The sequence below is a fragment of the Sesamum indicum genome, linkage group LG6 (genome assembly GCF_026168435.1).
Source record: "Sesamum indicum cultivar Baizhima isolate 11 linkage group LG6, ASM2616843v1, whole genome shotgun sequence".
NCBI classification, from domain to species: domain Eukaryota; kingdom Viridiplantae; phylum Streptophyta; class Magnoliopsida; order Lamiales; family Pedaliaceae; genus Sesamum; species Sesamum indicum.
The window spans coordinates 24,260,581-24,279,908 of NC_142662.1; the positions used below are offsets into that span (position 1 = coordinate 24,260,581).

General features: G+C 34.9%; 2 protein-coding genes across 2 annotated transcripts; both read right to left on the reverse strand.

Annotated features, from left to right (window-relative positions):
• Positions 1-50: 50 nt before the first annotated feature.
• Positions 51-4,273, reverse strand: LOC105163615 (linoleate 13S-lipoxygenase 3-1, chloroplastic-like). Its single transcript, XM_011082028.3, has 9 exons — positions 3,710-4,273; positions 3,343-3,608; positions 2,922-3,159; positions 2,389-2,718; positions 2,229-2,314; positions 2,033-2,140; positions 1,508-1,809; positions 1,146-1,412; positions 51-1,064 (listed from the first exon to the last, which is right to left on the reverse strand). Exons 1-9 carry the CDS (start codon positions 4,080-4,082, stop codon positions 308-310), a joined length of 2,727 nt encoding a protein of 908 aa, XP_011080330.1. The 5' UTR covers positions 4,083-4,273; the 3' UTR covers positions 51-307.
• Positions 4,274-12,085: 7,812 nt separating this feature from the next.
• Positions 12,086-14,055, reverse strand: LOC148787949 (uncharacterized). Its single transcript, XM_088881083.1, has one exon. The coding sequence runs from the start codon at positions 13,863-13,865 to the stop codon at positions 12,297-12,299; it is 1,569 nt and encodes a 522-aa protein (XP_088737209.1). The 5' UTR covers positions 13,866-14,055; the 3' UTR covers positions 12,086-12,296.
• Between the last annotated feature and the right edge of the window lie 5,273 nt (positions 14,056-19,328).

Here is a 19,328-nt window from a genome sequence, read left to right on the forward strand (position 1 = left end):
GAAAATACTGTTCTTCCCAGATGAAAAAACTTTAAAAAGAAATCAAAAAGGGAAACAAATGAAGTAGTTTTTATTATCATGGAATGAGAAACATCAGTTGGCTGCTTATGTTGCTTTATCTTACAATGCACCAACAGCAAGATCCTTAAAACAAAGTAATGAAACCTTAACATAATTTTACTTCATTCATCTAACCTTATTCTAGGTGAGGTTGCGCCTTGTTGATATGTAACATGATCTGGATGGTCTGACTGTTTACGTCTTCCAAATTTAGTTCTGGTATGTAATAATCAGAGAAATCCTTTTCTCATGCTGTTACACTGTTAGGCACCCCTCTACTAGTAGTCCCTGATCCTGAGCTTGGAATCAGCAGTTCAAACGGGAATGTTCCCTCACCACAACGGTTCCTGAGTCTTGGATCGGAATTCCTCCTCGAAATCTCCTGCACAATTGCCTTTGTGTCCAACAAAAACTCATAGAATGCCTCCAAGATTTCCGGTTCACTGGCCCAACTCGACAAGTCATTCCTCTCTCCAATGTACTCTTCATCAGGGGAATGCCCTGAGCCAGTGTGAAGGACAGCAGCAAACTGTGCAGCTTGTGTAAAACTTGGCAGAGATGAGACGAAATACTCTTGAGGGTTTGCAAGAAAATGTTCATAGTCAGGGTCGTTCTCTGAGGGCAGCAGCCGTCTCATGAATGGAGGCCGGGCTGGGATGTAGCCACCGTATGGATGCTGACCAAAGTTCATTACAGCGTGTTGCCCTGTTACTGTCCATATAATGGTTGTTAGAATGTTGATGAGATCTTTTGGTGTAGAGAGCTTAGGCCACCATGCTGCATTGCGAAGATCAGCATGGCCTTTATTAACCGACTCATTATACCAAGCCTGTAGTTCTGTGTCATCTTGGACAATAATTGCCTCTGGATAGTAGTGATTCACATACTTCGTCACCAGATTTTCAATTGCGGACCAGATTAGGAGGCCGTCTTGGGCGTATGGGTAGTCATCAATGGTTAGTCTTAACCCGAAGGGATATGTGGAGTCGGGCACCGCCATTCCTCTGCACAAATCAAGTGAATAATATGAATTCAACATCTATTTTCTGCAAAGTTTTACATAGGATCAGAGGAAAGTGGCAAACCGTCTTATTAGATCTGCGGGAAGGCCTTCAAGGTCGAATCTCCACCAGTCTTGGTAGGCAGAACAGCTAAATTCCATGCAGTATTTGGCTGGAGCGTTAAATGTCTCAATCACTCCTCCAGCATTGATAAGAACGTCTCGACTAAATGAGTTCGTCTTCATTATATAACGCATATGAGGATCAAGAAGCTTGAAGATGGGGTGCATCACACTTAGGCTCCTGTGAGCTGCTACAAAGAACGGCTCCATACATGCATGTATCCGCAGCCTGTTAACGATTGTGAACTCCCATTCTTGAATATGTAAACTAAGAGTGAAGATTATATTCTTGCATAGAATTATGTTAATCAGGTTGTTGCATACCAGTGATTGATAAGTGTCTGAATGGCAGCATCATTTGAGCAGACATGTTCTTTGGCCAGTTGCCAAAGCCAGTAGGCGGTTCCATTAGTAGGAGGAGTAAGAACCAGCTTTGATGAGGCTTTCTGCTCTGCTAACGGGAGGCTCAGTTCAATTGCAATTGGTTTCAAAGTTCCATAAGGAGTTAAGAAGAAGATAGTTCTTGTCGCGTATGTTTTACGCCCTTCAATTGAATTTATGCGATCAACGTAGGGAAGGTAGATATCGTGGTAGTCCAATATGAACAGCTTATCTTCATCCATTGCCTACAACATACAGAAAGCAGAAATGAGGAGAGAACAAGAAATTTCCTGTAAATATTAATCAATGACCGCAACAATGGAAGGTTTGCTAATTCAGGGTGATTACAGGGGAAAGGGAACGTGGTTATCACGACTCGCTTTATTTTTCCACTGCTTTCTGTGTGTTTTTGATTGCTGTAATCTTATCTCATACGTATTTCAAGAACCGGGGAATTCTTTGCAGTACCTGTTGCACAGACATTCCTTCGAGAAGGCTGATTATGTGTTCTTCCTTTAATGCTGACTCTTGCGGACCATAGATGGAGGGATCAAGTTTGCTTACAGGAGGAAAGACCTGAGGAACAATGTATTATTAACTTCTGCCAATTTTGCTTATGTTGTCATATTTTGCCTTATAAAATCTGCATCTGATTGGCGCTCACCTTCAGCTTCTCTATACTTACAGGGTTCACACCGGCAAGAACTCGACGACCAAATTCATCATCCGGCAATCCCCATATTGCATCCTCTGATAGAAAATGTAAATGTTGAAAAATGTTCAAAGGGAAAGACGTAGGACAGGTGAGATAACGTAGCACTCACTCGAAATATATTTTGGAGGATCCAAATTGAACGTTCTCTCTATCACCTCTTGAACATTGCTGAGAATCTTTAGTATTGGGTTCTTGTTCAATAGCTTGTCCAGTGACATAATGGTCATTTTACTCTTGTTTTTATGTTGATTGTCAGCATCAACAGCTACATAAAAGTTCTTCTCACCAAATATTTTGGCTATTAGAAGTGGGACTATATTGCGGAGTATTGCATTTTTCCTTCCATGAGACATAAATTCTTTTTTTTGCTCCCCGTATTCTTCGTCTCTGGGAACGTATGCTGGTAGTGAAGGACTTGATGGAGACTCTGCGGACACATCTGCAGCAAATTTCAGATTTAAGGTACCACTTGATGGACAAATGACAGATTTCTTAGAATCCTGTATTGATTGTTGTACATATTTCTTAATATTCAGCACTTGGAATGTGTACTACTTTCGACTAAATAGATTAAGACAAGAAATCTAGGATTTTGGACGATGAAGAGGATTTAGATTTTAGACATGAGGTCGATGTTCATACCAGTGGTTGTAGGAGGTCGTCCAGATCGACACCTTCTAGGATACGGGTTGTTTCCACCACCAAGAGTCGGCCTTGCATAATTAGTTCCTTTGTCCGGATTCCCAAGATCATTATAAACATCATAGTCATATATTCTATCAGACGGCAACCTTAATCCCTTCCCATCACCTCGTAAATCCTTAAGTTCTCTCTGCCGCAGCTCTACCAATCCTGATGGAGTTTGGGAGGGCAGGCAAGCCTGTGGAATCAGACAGTCTTAGTCAATAGCAACCTTCTAGATAGGAACTTGATAGGTTGATTTCGAAGGACACATGTTTTTTGGGCTTACAGATGATTAATTTTTTATGCTTCCATCTAAAATTCAGATTCTAAATCAGGTTCAGACATGAAGGATGTATAGTATCTGTAAACTTAAGTTTACCTTGTCACAGAAGAAGACCCTAGTCCCAGAATCAACCGTCACAGGTTGTATCCAGGATCTGCAAGCAAAATGGACAATCCCTTCAATCGAAACGCTCATCAAGAAGAACTCGTCTTGATGTCGACTATGCACGTAGATTGCTCCAGGCAATCCAAAATTGGGATCAATCTTGAAATTCACCTCGTATGTCTGATGCTCTGCTTCAGCCTTGCTGCTCGATGACCAGTGCAACACAGCTTCCTCACTAAGCTTTCCCTTCTTTGTTTCTTTGCATTAAAATTTGAGGCAACTTGTTAGAGCTCTGGATCCTGTGGACTTAAGGTATATTTCATTATATGTTAACAAGCAAACGTTGAAAGGGGCTTACCAGGATCGACGTCTTTGCTCACCAACTGCAGAACAACACCTCCCTCGACTGAACTAGTGGCAGCCTCAACCGAGCGACGAATCAGCTCCTTAAGACTTCCTGCTTTGCTAAATTTCATCTTCACAAGAGCCGTCAAGTCAACCATCGTAGATTTCTCTTGCATGATACATTGCACGCCGTTTAGCACAGGAGCTGCCACTAATGTCATGCAAGTCGGCCGCCTGATTGGCGCCATCTTCGGTGAGCGGGGGCTGTAAGTGAATTTGTATCTTTTGTGATGGTAGTAGCCATTGGTATGAAGCAAAGAGAGGGGAGGTGATGATGAGTTCTTTGTCAGTGTGAGTGGATTGCCAAGAACGGTGGCTGCTGCCATTGTTGCGGAAAGAAACTGAGTGTTGCTTATTGGGCTGTGAATGAGCTCTTATTGTAGATGATTAATGTATGAATTAGACCATTACATCAAACCAATTGCTTTTTACAGTTAATTTACACGTGAAAAATAATGTTGCATTATCCTTATTCATGTAATCCTAACGTTGTCATCCTCTTATTTGTTTTAAAGACAAATGGTCAAAGTTTCTGTAGTTGGGTGTGAAACCTTTGATGAGCAAGAAGATCTTTTTGTAGTGTTTCTGGTGTTATAAGTTAGGTTGGTTGTAGTTTTGATTCAATTTATATAGGATTAGTATTTTCAATTTCGTGCCTTATAAAAGTTAGAGAAAATACTATGTTTGGTATCTTAAATTTATGTTTAGAATCATTTTAGTTCCTCAAGTTCATTCTTAACTTAAAACATCGTTAAATTTACTTTTTGTCTCAATTTGGTCCCTCTGACTATTTTTCGTCGAAAATGTGGTCGATTTTTGACTCTTTAGAGGGTAAAACAGTCAATATGTTTTATTTTATCATTTTAATCCTTTAAATTTATAAAATTATCAAATTAATTATTTTTCTACATGAAAAAGAAATTTTTTTATATTTTTTTATGCTGATATATTGTAATTATCTTATGTGGATAATGAAAACTTTGAACTCTTATGACAGAATAATAATATATTGCTTAACTTAAAACAACAAGTCTATTTTTTTAGTAGTTGAAAAAAAACAAAATTATGAATAATTTTTTATAAAACTTATATCTAATATGACAATATAATAAAAAAACCTAAGTCAATAATTTGTTATTTCAAGAGTTAAAGATAAGTTTAAAAAAGTTAAACCTTAATAATATTTATTAAATGCTTGAATTTTCGAACAAAAAGTTGGTAGATTATGCTTTTTCACTAGATATTTTGGTGGATTTCATATATAAAATTCATTTTAAGAGGTTTTCTAAATATATAGTCATATTTTATAGAAAAGATCTATAAAAATCTTTTAAAATAAAATTTTTATATATATTTGAAATCCATCAAATAATTTAATTAAAAGTACATTCCGCCAGCATTTTATTCAAAATCGTAGCTGTTAATATATAATAACATTGTTAAAATTTAATTTTATTAGACACATATTATAAAAAATCAACTTAGATTTTTTTATTATATTTTTAGATTAGATACGTTTTAAAAAAATTATTTATAATTTTGATTTTTTTTTTTCACTTTTGAAAATGTGAAAAAAGGAGACTATTTTATTTTAAGTTAAGCAATATGTTAATTTTATGTTCACAAGAGTTCAAAATTTTTATTTTTCATATAAGATAATTTTATCATATTCACCATATAAAAATATTAAAAAATAGTTTTTTTCTAAAAAAAGACTAATTTGATAATTTTACAAACTTAAACTGACCATTTACCCTCTAAAAAGTCAAACTCCGGCCACATTTTCGCCGAAAAATGGCCAGAAGGACCAAATTGAGATAAAAATTAAAGTTTAGGGATGCTAAAGTTAAAAAATAAATTTGAGGGACTAAATTGATTTTAAACAAAACTTAAGGGACCAAATATAACATTTATCCTAAAAATTAACATTTTTTGCCCAATACACTTTTGGTTCCGTTAAATATTTTGATTGGAGGAAAAATTGACACGTTTTTCAACTAGGGACCACTTTTTTTTTTTTTTGTGGCCGGGGGGGGGTATAACTACATTTAAGAAACAAATCTTGAAGGAGGAAATTAGTGCAAAGAAAGGAGAATTTCTCTCTTCTCTCACAAATATTGAATCTCACATCTCCCATATTTTTGTAAGTTGAAGCCAAGTAAAAGAAATATCAAAGAATCATGTCTTTTACAAGTGAATCAAATAGGCCAAATTAAGCATTTATATGCTACTATTGAAAAAATGACTAATTTTCCTTCTAGCCAAAAATGCTTAACAACCACGTGTTAGGCGTATATAAGTGTTAATCCCATAATAAATAGAATTAAAAGTAAAATGAATTTAATTTATTGAACAAAAAATACTATTTTTCCTTTATTTTTATGATACGAATTGTGACTGGTGATAACTGTATGATATTTAAATCAGATTCAACAAAACTAATCATCCACAAAAATAGCTGGCAATGAAAATTACATGATTTTTGCAATTAAAAAAGTAGAGAGGGCGCATTGTAATGTTCTTATTTAAAATCTTAATTTTCTCTTTTATATTGATTAATCGCTTTGGGAGTGGAGATCAACTAACCCTTGCACTTTCCAAATATCAACATCTCAAAATTTTTAAATCGATGTACATTGCAACTGATTAAAATATTGAGGAAACTGAAATTTACTTATTCCAACTTGCTATGTAAGTGTATGTGGTCGTTTTCTTTTAGTTTAGTTAGTGGCAGTTGACTAAAACTATTTGGTTGTGGGCTTAATTAGTTTTCTTGATTTTTTGATTCAGACTAATTAATGATGAGATTACTGAAAGACCCGTAAGCAGCGGCAAGCATCCAGGGCTGGATGCAAGCTTTTATTCATACATATATAAATGATGTACCAGTGCTCCTCAAACTTATTTGTTTCTTGGCATAGTTGAAACATTTGTATCTACTTGTACTATTATGGTTAGGAGAGGTGAGCCTGCATTCAATACAAAGAGGCAAACATGTCATAGAGTTGGAATTTGAATTTTCTGACTCCATAATTGAACGCGGGACGTCGAAAAACCTTAGGAACTGGATCGGTACGTAGAGACTGATTTGGGCGTGCCAAACAGTGGTCAACTATAGCTAACATGGAGGATGATGTGGATATTTTTGGTAGGCGTGTTGAGTCATGTGCCAGATGAGTCCGCTTGCACCCAGCGCACATGTATCATGAATCCTTGTGCTGCTTAGTTAGTATCAACGCTGTACATCTAGTGAGTCACTTGAGTGCATTAAGACATAATTTCTCAATGGAGAACTAGATAAAGAGATTTATATAGATCAGTCTATAGAATTTCAGGAAATGGGACAAGAAAGCAAAGTGTGATGCTTAAAAGGTTCCATTTATAGCGTGAGACAATCGTCCAAGCATTGGTAATACAATTTTATATGAATGCCCCCGATCAGTGCAATGGGTGTCTATTTATCTATCTCTTGACTCTTGGGCTAACACCTCAATAGACTTTACGATAGATGAGGTGGATCAGTATGTATATGTCGAGAAAAGTAATAGGAACTCTCCCTATGTAGATGGAATTTGTCGGCTGAAAATAACATAGAGATGATTGTCGCCACTTCTGGTCATAAACATTTGAGATGAAAGCCATTGGCGAAGTTGAATATGTAATTGGTGTTACAATACACCAGAATCATTCTAGCAAACTTTTGAGCTCATCTCAAGACACTTAAATAGAGTTCGTAGTCTCCCAACTTTTAGATTGAGATAAAGACTCCTCTTATATAATCCATACCTGACACATAATTAGTCTTCTAAACATGGTGTCTAGATAAAAATTAATCTTCGACAAACCATATCAATGATAGATTTTTAAGTCTCCCACATCTATCTAGAATAAGGACTCTTTTGTGATAAACATTGATGTACACCTATATATAGTGTCTTAGGTCCAAGAGTGTGTGTGATCCTTACGTACAGTTCCCACATAGCACTCTCTCTCAATAAATAATTCTCTTTGTACTTTCTCTTGGACCATCATCCATTTTTTTACTAGGCTATATTTCGATTCATGGATTTGAAGTTATGAATTTTAAATTCATAATCATAAATTCTTTGAAATTATTAGGATAATTCTAAATTCAAATGATTTCAATAATCTACAATTTTTTCTCCAAATACTTCATTCAAATCTAGATCGATCAATTCAAAAGGCCTACTGTTTAAGGTGCGTGCAATTGAGTTAATAGGTTTGGTAGCAGTCCAACGGAGACGAGCAAGAGTGTTTGTAGATTCTTGAACGATATGTGCTTGTTGATTCAGGAGTTCAATTAGAAGCTTGTAGACGAGCCAAAAGATCTAGAAATTGTTTAGTTATTTCGCTAGGGCGCTAAGGCGTTTGGGAATTATTATATTCGATCAGATAATTGAGGTAACCCTTTATGTCGCAATGTAAAATTAGTAGGTTAATTACTTTTGATTTCCAACACTTTTCCATTTTATTCGATATGTTTTTCACATGAAACTTTTAATAGAAGGTGTAAGATTTTTTTTTTCTATTTTTTTGTGGTGTCATTAATAGAAATTTAAAAGACTAAGGACTTTATGACAACACATTAACCTCCAAAAATATGTTAAATTACAGATAGGAGCTTAAATTATAGAACTTTTTTTCCCCTTACAGTTAGTTTACAATTGAACCATAAAACAAAAAGACAATGCACTATTTATATGGGCTTAGGGCTAATAGCACTGAAGCACATTGGTGATTTTTCGGTGCCCAAGGGTTTTTTACAATTTGGCAAAACCTTAAAAAAGCAAAAAGAAAAAGGATTTCATATTCAAGCTTTAAAAATCTTTTGGAATACACATAAAAATATTAATTTAACATAAATAGACATGATACTTTGATAGATAACTATTTACCAACCATCGATGGAACCAACGGCCTGCTGGAACACCTCAATAAGTTTGATAATGTTGCACTATTACACATGATGAAATAAAGAGGTTGATGTGAGCAAGAAAGAATTTTTATTTCTTGATTGAGAAGATTGAGGTCCAGCTGAACAAGACTATAGTACTGGTACCCTAAAATTTTAAAAGTAAGCTTATTATGATGGACTTTCTGTATATATTTCATGATAAATCTCATTGTTATCTTCTCCAAACTTCTATTACTTGCTATATTATGTTCTGAAAATGAAGTGTTTAATTGTTGATAGGCTCCAGCCTTTAGTCCTGCTGACGAGTTTCGGCCTATGATCCCACCTAATGGGCTCCGACTTGTGTCCTTACTGATGAGCTCCGACTTGTGCCCTTGTTGACAGGCTAGGACCTGTATCCCGACCGACGGGCTCCTAACTCTAGCTTACTTTACTAAGTAAAAGGCACCCAATAGGCCATATTTTTTACCACTTATCAGAAAGATAACAAAGTGTAGTACCCTAAACAGGTGACATCACATGAAGAATAATCCTACTCTATCGACATGACGACTCCACCTTGTAATAAACTTATGGTATGTAGAAGCAAAAATATTGCTTTTCACTTGGAGAAGTTATCCCTTTACTCTTATTTTAGTACTAATGAAAACCAACTATTTAACATTATGCAAGAAAATGCGCATGCAACCTAACGCTGCCCCCAGACTCATCTGCCTTAGTAGACCACGTTTTTTCATCTTTTAGCAAGATCTTACTGCAACAAGTTCTTTACCTGCCATAATGAAACCAAACCAGCACTAACTGGCCCTTTGATATTTACTTAACTTGTTGGGAACTCAGAACGAAAGCACATTTTGTCCTTACACCTGTGCAACAAAAAATTCTGCATTTCTAAATGCAGATATATTCAGCAAAGCAGGAAGACACAAATACACGAAGTAACATCAACGACTAGATAGAAAAGCAAAACAACAAAGCATTGATAACAAAGAAACGAGGGCTGCAAATAATCACAACTACAACGGACTCTCTCATCTCTTCGCCAGATAGGTTCGCGTAACCGAGTAGGAACTGCGTCCCCCCAACCACCACTAGGCCACCTTATGACTTGTTGACATATGTAGATGCCACAAAATCCGCTTGATCGGGAAGAGCCACTGCAACACATCATTCCCTTTTGGTTCAGCCCAATCAGGAAGCCCCAAGGTATAAAATCTCTTGAAATAGGGAATGGCCCAACTCAACAAGGCTACTATTCCTACTTCAACACTTCGACATAAGTCTTGGACTACTGGAGTGCGGGGCAGTGATGATGCCTATAGCAAATATTTTTCAAAGCCTGATGACCAAATTAGCCTAAATTCAAGCCAAGAAATTAGGCTGCATGCACTTCACCCTGCAGGCCCAAACCTCGCTGACTCAAGTACAATTGATAGAGAACAAGGATAATAGGCCAATTAGCCTAGTCTTGGCTAATAGAGAACAAGGAAATGCCAAAAAACAGTGTTCGTACCAGCAGTCATAGTATCAAACAACCCCATCACGTCAGTCATATTCTATACATAATAGGTCACGTCACCTTGAAAGGGATTCAAGAGGGACGATTTTGCTAGCTAGATCCAACTTTGAAGCAATAGGTAACTAACACCCTATATTCTTGATTGAACTGGTATTTTTCTTTGAGGATAACTCTAATGGCTGAAGAACTCTAGAAAGTAGATATTCCAAGGATTTTGAAGACATCTCAACAGCTTTCAATTGATCCTTAAAACTCTCAAAATCTACGCATATAATAGGAGCTTGGAGCTTGGGTAAGTTAACAAGGTAATTTAGTCCTGAAAATTCCACTTGGCTTCTTTTCCACACCTTCAACACAAATTTTCAGCATTATTTTCATACTTTCAACACTCCATCTCCGATCTACTTAATTCATTTCATTACATTGTTCTCACGTTCTTACTTGGGTTTCCTGTTTTATCATTAAATTATTTACTTATTTAAGTATTGAAGTGCTAACTCCTACTTCCCTATCAGCCCTATCATAATTGTAAAATTTTCAAGAAGCGTTTTCAATTTTGTGGTGTTGTTGGACTCTGGTACGTATCAATATTAGTATTATAGATATTAATACATTTTACATGTATATAAATATTAATATATTACGTATATTTGTATATAAAATAATATTATATTGTTTAAAAAATCATATAAATCGCATAAGGGGCGTCTACACCATTTTCCTATAAGGATTTCCCCCATTTTCAAAATTAGATGAGTACTGTATTTTAATTACTTTTGTATAAAGGATTTTTTTTTCACATCACATGTGGTGATTGCATTTTCCCGATTAAGATTGGCGGGGGGGGGGGGGGGATTAGTCAATGAAGTTAAGTAGACTAAGCCGAATTAAATGATATTTCAAGTAGAGTTTATTTTTATGAATCAAATCATTCAGCGCTCGGGGTATAAAATTGAGTTAAAAAGCCGATGTGGTTTTCTCTATCATCCAAATAAGTGATTCATTTAAAAATGGGATAATTGTACCCCTCCTTTTGAGGTATGGTATAATTATACGTAAACCTCTTGTAGTTTGAGAAATTACATCTAATACTCTGAGATTTGCTTCCATCTACCAAAAACGTCCTCTTATTAGTCAAAAGCCTTTGAATTTATTGATATTAAAAAAACAAAACTGAATGAAAACTGATAATAACCCTCGATTGATTGATCACTGACTAATTGCAGGTCGAATAATTCTTTTCAGACTAAAATACCTTTATAATGGTGAATATATACCTCTTCACATGCCTTAACGTGTGAAGATGATGTACGAGGGTAATTTGATCATAAAAATATTTATTTTATTTGCAATAAGTCAGTAATAAGTCAATTCGGGGTTTATTATATACACTTTGTTTCGATATTTTTATTAATATCAACAAATTTAGTGAATTTTGACTAATAGAGAGATTTATTTGTTAGACAGAAGCAAACTTTAAGAGTGCTAGTAAAGGAGTGAAATGATCCCTTTATTGATCTCAGATATTTCTAAGTTTCTTTAAGCATTTTGCTCCTTGCTGACTAGTATACACTTCCATCAATATGGAGTTGCTACGTCCAATTCAGCGCCAACTTGGTTTCAGAGTTTTATATATTTTACATGACAAAAAACAGCGTTTTCAAATAAAAAATAAAAATAAATAAATGAAATTTCAAAAGAATGTTTTTCTATTTAACACTTGGACTATTTGACTTAACGTACTGAAATTTATAATAAAACATTTATATTTGAATGATAGACATAAAGGCATCATATGTTTAATATGAAATTAGTTGCAATCACTCTTTTTAAATTTGATCAGCCGTTTGCTATTCATATATATTTTTATAGCATTAGCGAAAATAGAAATTTTCATTGCTACGAAATTAAAAAGTAGTACAAAAGAATGCTTACATATGCATGAGGATCTACTTTATAGAGACCCTATTTATTCACAAATACAAGAGTATAAGGACTGATGATAAGCTGGAGAATTTCAAATGAACACTTTAAGAATAATATTTCAATCCATAGACATGCTTAATTGAAGAGGCCCGTGCCGTCTTAGTAGTGGTGGGAAGGAGGTGGAGGCGATTTGTAGTAATACACTGGTGGAGGAGATGGAGAAGGATGTGGTGGTGATTTATAGTAGTAGTGTGGTGGTGGAGATGGAGACGGGGGAGGAGGAGACTTGTAAATGTAGGGAGGTGGTGGTGATGGGGAAGGTGGAGGTGGAGACTTGTAAACATAGGGAGGTGGTGGTGATGGCGATGGTGGAGGAGGAGATTTGTATACATATGGGGGTGGCGGTGATGGAGATGGCGGAGGAGGAGATTTGTAAACATAAGGAGGTGGTGGTGATGGAGATGGTGGAGGAGGCGATTTGTAAACATATGGGGGTGGCGGCGATGGGGAAGGTGGAGGTGGAGACTTGTAAACATAGGGAGGTGGCGGTGATGGAGATGGCGGAGGAGGAGATTTGTAAACATATGGTGGTGGTGGTGATGACGATGGTGGAGGAGGAGACTTGTAGACATATGGAGGTGGTGGTGATGGTGAAGGTGGTGGGGGAGATTTATAAACATATGGAGGTGGTGGGGATGGTGAAGGTGGAGGTGGAGACTTGTAAGCATAGGGAGGTGGTGGTGATGGAGATGGCGGAGGAGGAGATTTGTAAGCATATGGTGGTGGTGGTGATGGCGATGGTGGAGGAGGAGACTTGTAGACATATGGAGGTGGTGGTGATGGTGAAGGTGGTGGGGGAGATTTATAAACATATGGAGGTGGTGGGGATGGTAAAGGTGGAGGTGGAGACTTGTAAACATAAGGAGGTGGTGGTGATGGAGATGGTGGAGGAGGAGATTTGTATACATATGGGGGAGGTGGTGACGGGGATGGTGGAGGAGGAGATTTGTATACATATGGAGGTGGTGGTGACGGGGATGGAGGGGGAGGAGATTTATAAACATACGGAGGGGGTGGTGACGGAGATGGTGGAGGTGGAGATTTATAAATATAGGGAGGTGGTGGTGATGGCGATGGTGGAGGAGGAGATTTGTATACATATGGGGGCGGTGGTGACGGGGATGGTGGAGGAGGAGACTTGTAGACATATGGAGGTGGTGGTGATGGCGATGGTGGAGGAGGAGATTTGTAGACATACGGAGGCGGTGGTGATGGAGAAGGTGGAGGTGGAGACTTATAAACATAGGGAGGTGGTGGAGATGGTGACGGCGGAGGAGGAGATTTGTATACATATGGGGGTGGTGGTGATGGAGATGGTGGAGGTGGAGACTTATAAACATAGGGAGGTGGCGGTGATGGAGATGGCGGAGGAGGAGATTTGTAAACATAAGGAGGTGGCGGTGATGGCGATGGTGGAGGAGGAGATTTGTAAAGATATGGAGGCGGAGGTGATGGAGATGGTGGAGGTGGCGACTTATAGAAATAAGGCGGGGGAGGCGAACTGTAATAGTATGGCTTGTGCTCCCAAGTCTTCGGTAGCATGGGAGTATTTACAATAGTCTTACCATGAAAATAAGAGTCATAAGCAACTACGCTGGTAGCAATCAAGCTAAATGCTACTGCAAAGGCAAGGTGGTGCCATTGGCACGACCTCCCGAGGGTTCCCATTTTCCGGTTGCCCCGACTATGAGGATAAAAGCACTTAGAAGAAGAAGTGAAAAGGGGTGTAATGCATGGTTGTGGAATGGAAGTAGTGGTTATATAGTGATGGATTGAATGATTGTAGTAGAGTGAAATAGTTGTTTAAGCAAGGAAGAACATGTTGGCTGCATCTTGACATACACAAGTCAACTAAGGAAAGGGTGCTTTCCCACAATCAGCTCAGAACAAGTCAAAGATAAGGAGTTGGTGAGTAAATATATAATATCCTACAATTTTGTATGTTCTTTAATTGTAAAAACGCGTTGATCTGAAAATGATACCAAGTTGAGGAGGATTTGCATTTGATGATGGAGCTCCTATATTTGTCTAATAATAATTTCAAGTTTTTCAATTTTTTTTTTCTTTTGAAAAAGTTGAGTTTTTCGTGTTCATTTAAATGAAATTCAGATGTTTTTCCGTTTACTGAAAAGAACAAAAACTAAATATAAAGCTGTAATCTATAGCTTCGTATAATTGAAAAGGACAGTCATTTTTTCTAGTATGACATTTTTTTAATTTTTTTTAACTATTCTATTAATCTTTATGTTTTTTTCAATTTCCACATCTTATATTCTTCTCTCACTATTTTCTAATAATTCTTCGTAATTTTTTTCTATTTTTTAATATTTTTTATTTGTCCAACTAATATATATTTTTAGAATAAACATAGTGTTTTATTTTTTTTAGTTAAAAACACCACGTGTTAGTTTTACAGGCAAAAAACCTCCTATGTCTTTCAAAATAATGCACGCTCTCCTCTTTCTTTAGTTTTTGGGAAAGATAGAAATGGGAGGTGGAGATGGAGGCAGACGGGGACGACGGATGCTTTCCTTTTTCTTTTTATTTATTTTTATTTTTAATGTTTGTATGTTTTTTTTTTGTAAATTTTATATATAAATTATACATACAAAATAAAATATGAACCATTGCTTGGAAAAAATACTTTCAAACTTTTTTATTTTTATCATAATTTAGGAATAATAATAAAATATTTAATATTTTTCAAAATACATATAATGTCAATTTTAAGTTAAATTTTATTTATAGTAAATAATATAACTTAAAAAAATTAATATAATTTTTTATTAGTGTTTATATTTAATTAATATATTAGATAAATGAATATAATTTTTCAATACATATTCAAACTAAATAATTTAGTTAATAATTTGTAATTGATAATTCCTTTTATTAATATAAATATTTAAATTTAAAAAGTGAATTTTAATATATTAATTTTTGTATTCATGTGATTTGTTAATTTAAATTTTTTAACATGTAATTTTTTCTATACATTTTAGGTATTTTGGTATTTAGTTAATATATTTCATAAACAAATTTAATTTATTACAATATATCAAATCCAAATAATAAGTTATATTAATCAATAATATATTAATTTCTTAAAATATATTTAATCTAAAATATTAAATTTCTCTTATATATCAATGCGAGGGTAAAATAGGCTTCTGTGAATATAAAATAATGTTAAAAAGTATAAAAAAGAAGCCCACTTGCACTTTACGCATATTACATGCAACTATCGACGAGAAGTTTTGTGTTGTATTTTGATATTATACAGAGGAGTTTTGCCAATAAAATTAACTCAGGGAAATTTGGCGCAATTTCACCATAACAAAGAGGGTGTTTATGTAATTTACCCTCAAAATAATAATTAGTTTTAAATATTAAATTAATTATGCACGCACATATCAGCGTGCCATGGAGATTAGTATTATCGGCTTGTTTGGTTCTATTTTTTGGACGGTTCCATTTTTGCTTTTAGGGCGATTGGATGATTATCATAAGTTTTTAGTAATATTTTCACACCAAGCATTTTTTAGAATGAAACTGAAATGATTATCTGAAAGATGTAATATTATGTTTTATATAAATGCAACAAGTAAAAGATATTTGTTATTAATAAAATGATTGAAAAGTTTATAAATGTATAATAATACAGTGAGATTTTCTGGAAAATTTCACATCTATTTTTACACAATAATGTAATGCTCAAAATGCATATGTTTATTGGTCAATATCACTAAAAGAAATTGGATTTTGGGACTGAAGTTTTGGGACGGATGAAATCCATCCCAATTTGGAACGGGTGTTACAACGACCTTGCGACAAATGATCTTCATAAGAATCAATTGACATGATCTGAGACGACTTAACGTCCCCAAACCCGACGCAAATGAAAATCGTAACTACTCTTCAGCAAAACCGTCCCAAAAGTTCACTTTTTCTCATTTGGGTGTGGTGGCAAAATTGGGACCGTAACTATAGGACTGACAATTTTAGTCCTATAAGTATTGATTTTTTTTTGGTAATTTTGGTCCTTCCGACCAAAATTTCCCAAAAACGCAGCGAAAAGATTTGGGACTTAGGGTTCCGATGTCCACGTGTGCAACTTAAACACCTAGCAGCTTGCGTGGCTAATGACGTAGCTTAGGCAGGAAAAGAGGTCCTATTCTCGCTTTTTTTCACCCCTATGCAAGTAAAGCTCTCTCTCTCATATTTTTGCTGCAAATGAAGTTGCAGGTGAAGAAAAACAGTGAAAATGTCTTCGTTATCGTCAGACAATTATTCAAATTAGGATGATACTGAGAATCATTGGGTGATGATCATTCTTGTGGCCAAGAAAATTAAGAAACCCAGCCTCGGCCATGGAAACTATTTTTACAGAGAGGTGAAACAACACGCAGAGTAAACCAGAAGCTGTAGGAAATCTTGAAAGAAGAGGTACGCTTGGGCAATTAGGTGAGTGGGGTTTCATCTAATTGCTAGAAATTTGTGAAGAAGGGACGCCAAATTCGCAGGCTTGCTAAGGAGAATTTTTCAAGGATTGCGTAATTTGAGTACTGCACTGGCGCAAGAGAATTTTCAAGAATGCTCATGAATTATGTTAGAAATCAAAGAATTTTGAGGGAAGAAAGTGAAATAGTTCTATAGTTCAACTCTCGAATCCATTAATGCAAAATTTGGATATAAGAAATGCTGGGAACAAATAATAGCAGATGGTGCATGGGATTATTTGCAGAAGCTCGTCGAGTTGGATGTTAAAGAAAATGGGGAGTCTTTGTTAGGCCTTAGGTCCAGTTGGCCTCTTTTTTCATTAGCCTCGCAAGCTGCTAGGTGTTTAAGTTGCGCACGTGGAGGTCGGAACCCTAAGCCCCAAATCTCTCCATCGCGTTTTTGGGCTATTTTGGTCGGAAGGACCAAAATTACCAAAAAATCAATCCGTACAGGACTAAAATTGCCAGTCCTATAGTTACGGTCCCAATTTTACCACCCTCTTATACCTACGGGACCAATTTTGTAATTTTGCCAATATTTTATAGGCTCCTAAAATATTTTATAAGATATAGGAGTTTATAAAATATTTTAAAAAATTTTATCTAAACACCCTACTTGGTGACATTTGCTGCCCGTTAAGAAATGACTTAGAGACAGATATGTCATTGCAAAACTTCTTAACTCATTTTTTGCTAATGGATTACTGTCGCAAATTTTCATTTTGGTTATAAAGGAAATTTAATGCAATTTGCAGTAGTATGCCAACCCATTCGCAAGTATTTACGATGATTTCTATTTCCATTCCAAATGTTCATCTTCATTGTAAATCAAATTTGTCCCCATCGGGATAGCATATCAACAACTACAAGAAACAGAGTATCTGAGACGGATTTTCTGTTTCTGAAACTAAAGTTCTGTCTCTTTTCCATCTCTGATACTTAATCTTATAATCACATACAAAGATGAATACATTCATGATAGCTAAATCCGTCTCTGATTTAAATTTTATTAATAATTTAAGAAAAATTTCATTTCTATTACTAATTTTTCATCTCTAATATATTTTCTTATAGTGAACCTAATAATAAACATTTGGGGAAAAAATATTTTTTTAGTCCCATAAAATAAGGATAAATTTTTTTTTGGTACCACAATTATGGCATGTATCGCTTTTAGTCTCATAAAACTCATAATCACGTATTTTTAGTCCCAAAAAGTCATGTGCATTGTGGTTTTGGGACTAAAAATGCGTTGTTTGTAATTAATAGGCGTTGTAACACTTTTTTTTATGACTAAAAAGGCGTGATTTTGAATTTTATAGGAGTAAAAGCGTCATCTATATAATTGTAGTACCAAAAAAAGCCTTATTTTATGAAATTAAAAAAAATATTTTACCCCAAACATTTGGGACAGGTTTCTATCTCCACGTTCCTTTCTTTTCTACTTTTGAAAATTATTTTACCAACTTGTTATTTCTACTTTTAAAATTATTTCACCAGCTTTACACTTTTCTCTTATAATTTCTTCTGGACTCCCAAACTTTTTTTTCTCCCTTCTCAATCGATAACTTCTTATACTTCATTTTGATATTTTCTATTGATCCAATTAAAATAAAACTAATAATTATTTAGAAAAATTAATTTATACCTCCTGATCTATAGTTTTGTTCACACAATCCATCCTATGTTTTAGATAATTACACATCATAAACTTCAAAATTATTTACACAAACAACTGTTTTTTAAAATTTACACATACGCCCAAAAACGTCATTACACAAATTACCCATATGTTATGCTATCATGGGTGGTTTGTGTAAACGGATCATAGATCAAGGGGTGAAAATATAATTATTTCTAATTATTTCTTAATTTCTTATTAATTGTACACATTCACAGACTAATAATAATAATTGTGGGTGTGGTCAATGAAGTTAAGTTGGGTTAGTAGTATAAATATATATATATATATATCTATATATATATATATACTACGTCGAGATGATATTTGTGTGCAAGTAGAGTTTATTTTATTATCAAATCATTTAGCTATCGGAGTATGTACGTAGCTCAGCAATTATAATTAATGTTAAAAATAGCTCCCGACGTAATGTTAATGCAAGAGAACAGGTAATCTAAATTTCTTTAATTAAGCATTTTGTTGGTCTTTGCTGACTATTATATATTTCCATCAATTTGGAGTGTCTATGTATGCCTAATTCAACGACAACTTGGTACGTATCAAGAGTTTTATATATTTTACATAATGAAAAAAAGCGTTCGAATATGAGTAAATTAATAACATTTCAAACAATTTTTACTGTGTTTGGACTATTTGGACTTTAAGGAACTGAAAGATATAATAAAGCATTTATATTTGAATAATATAGACATAAATTTCCCTGGCATCATTAGTCAATTTAATAATTAATTATGTTTCAAATATTTGTCATGTTGCTTTCCAAAACTTCATGAGCAAAATTTTTTTGGTAAATTATATTTGTCATTTGAATTATACTTATTTTTACACTTTGGCATCTAAACTTTTTTTTATATCAACTTGTCATTTCAACTTTTTTAAATTTGCACTTTACCATATATGATTATTTTTTTGCCGAAAAACATCACATGT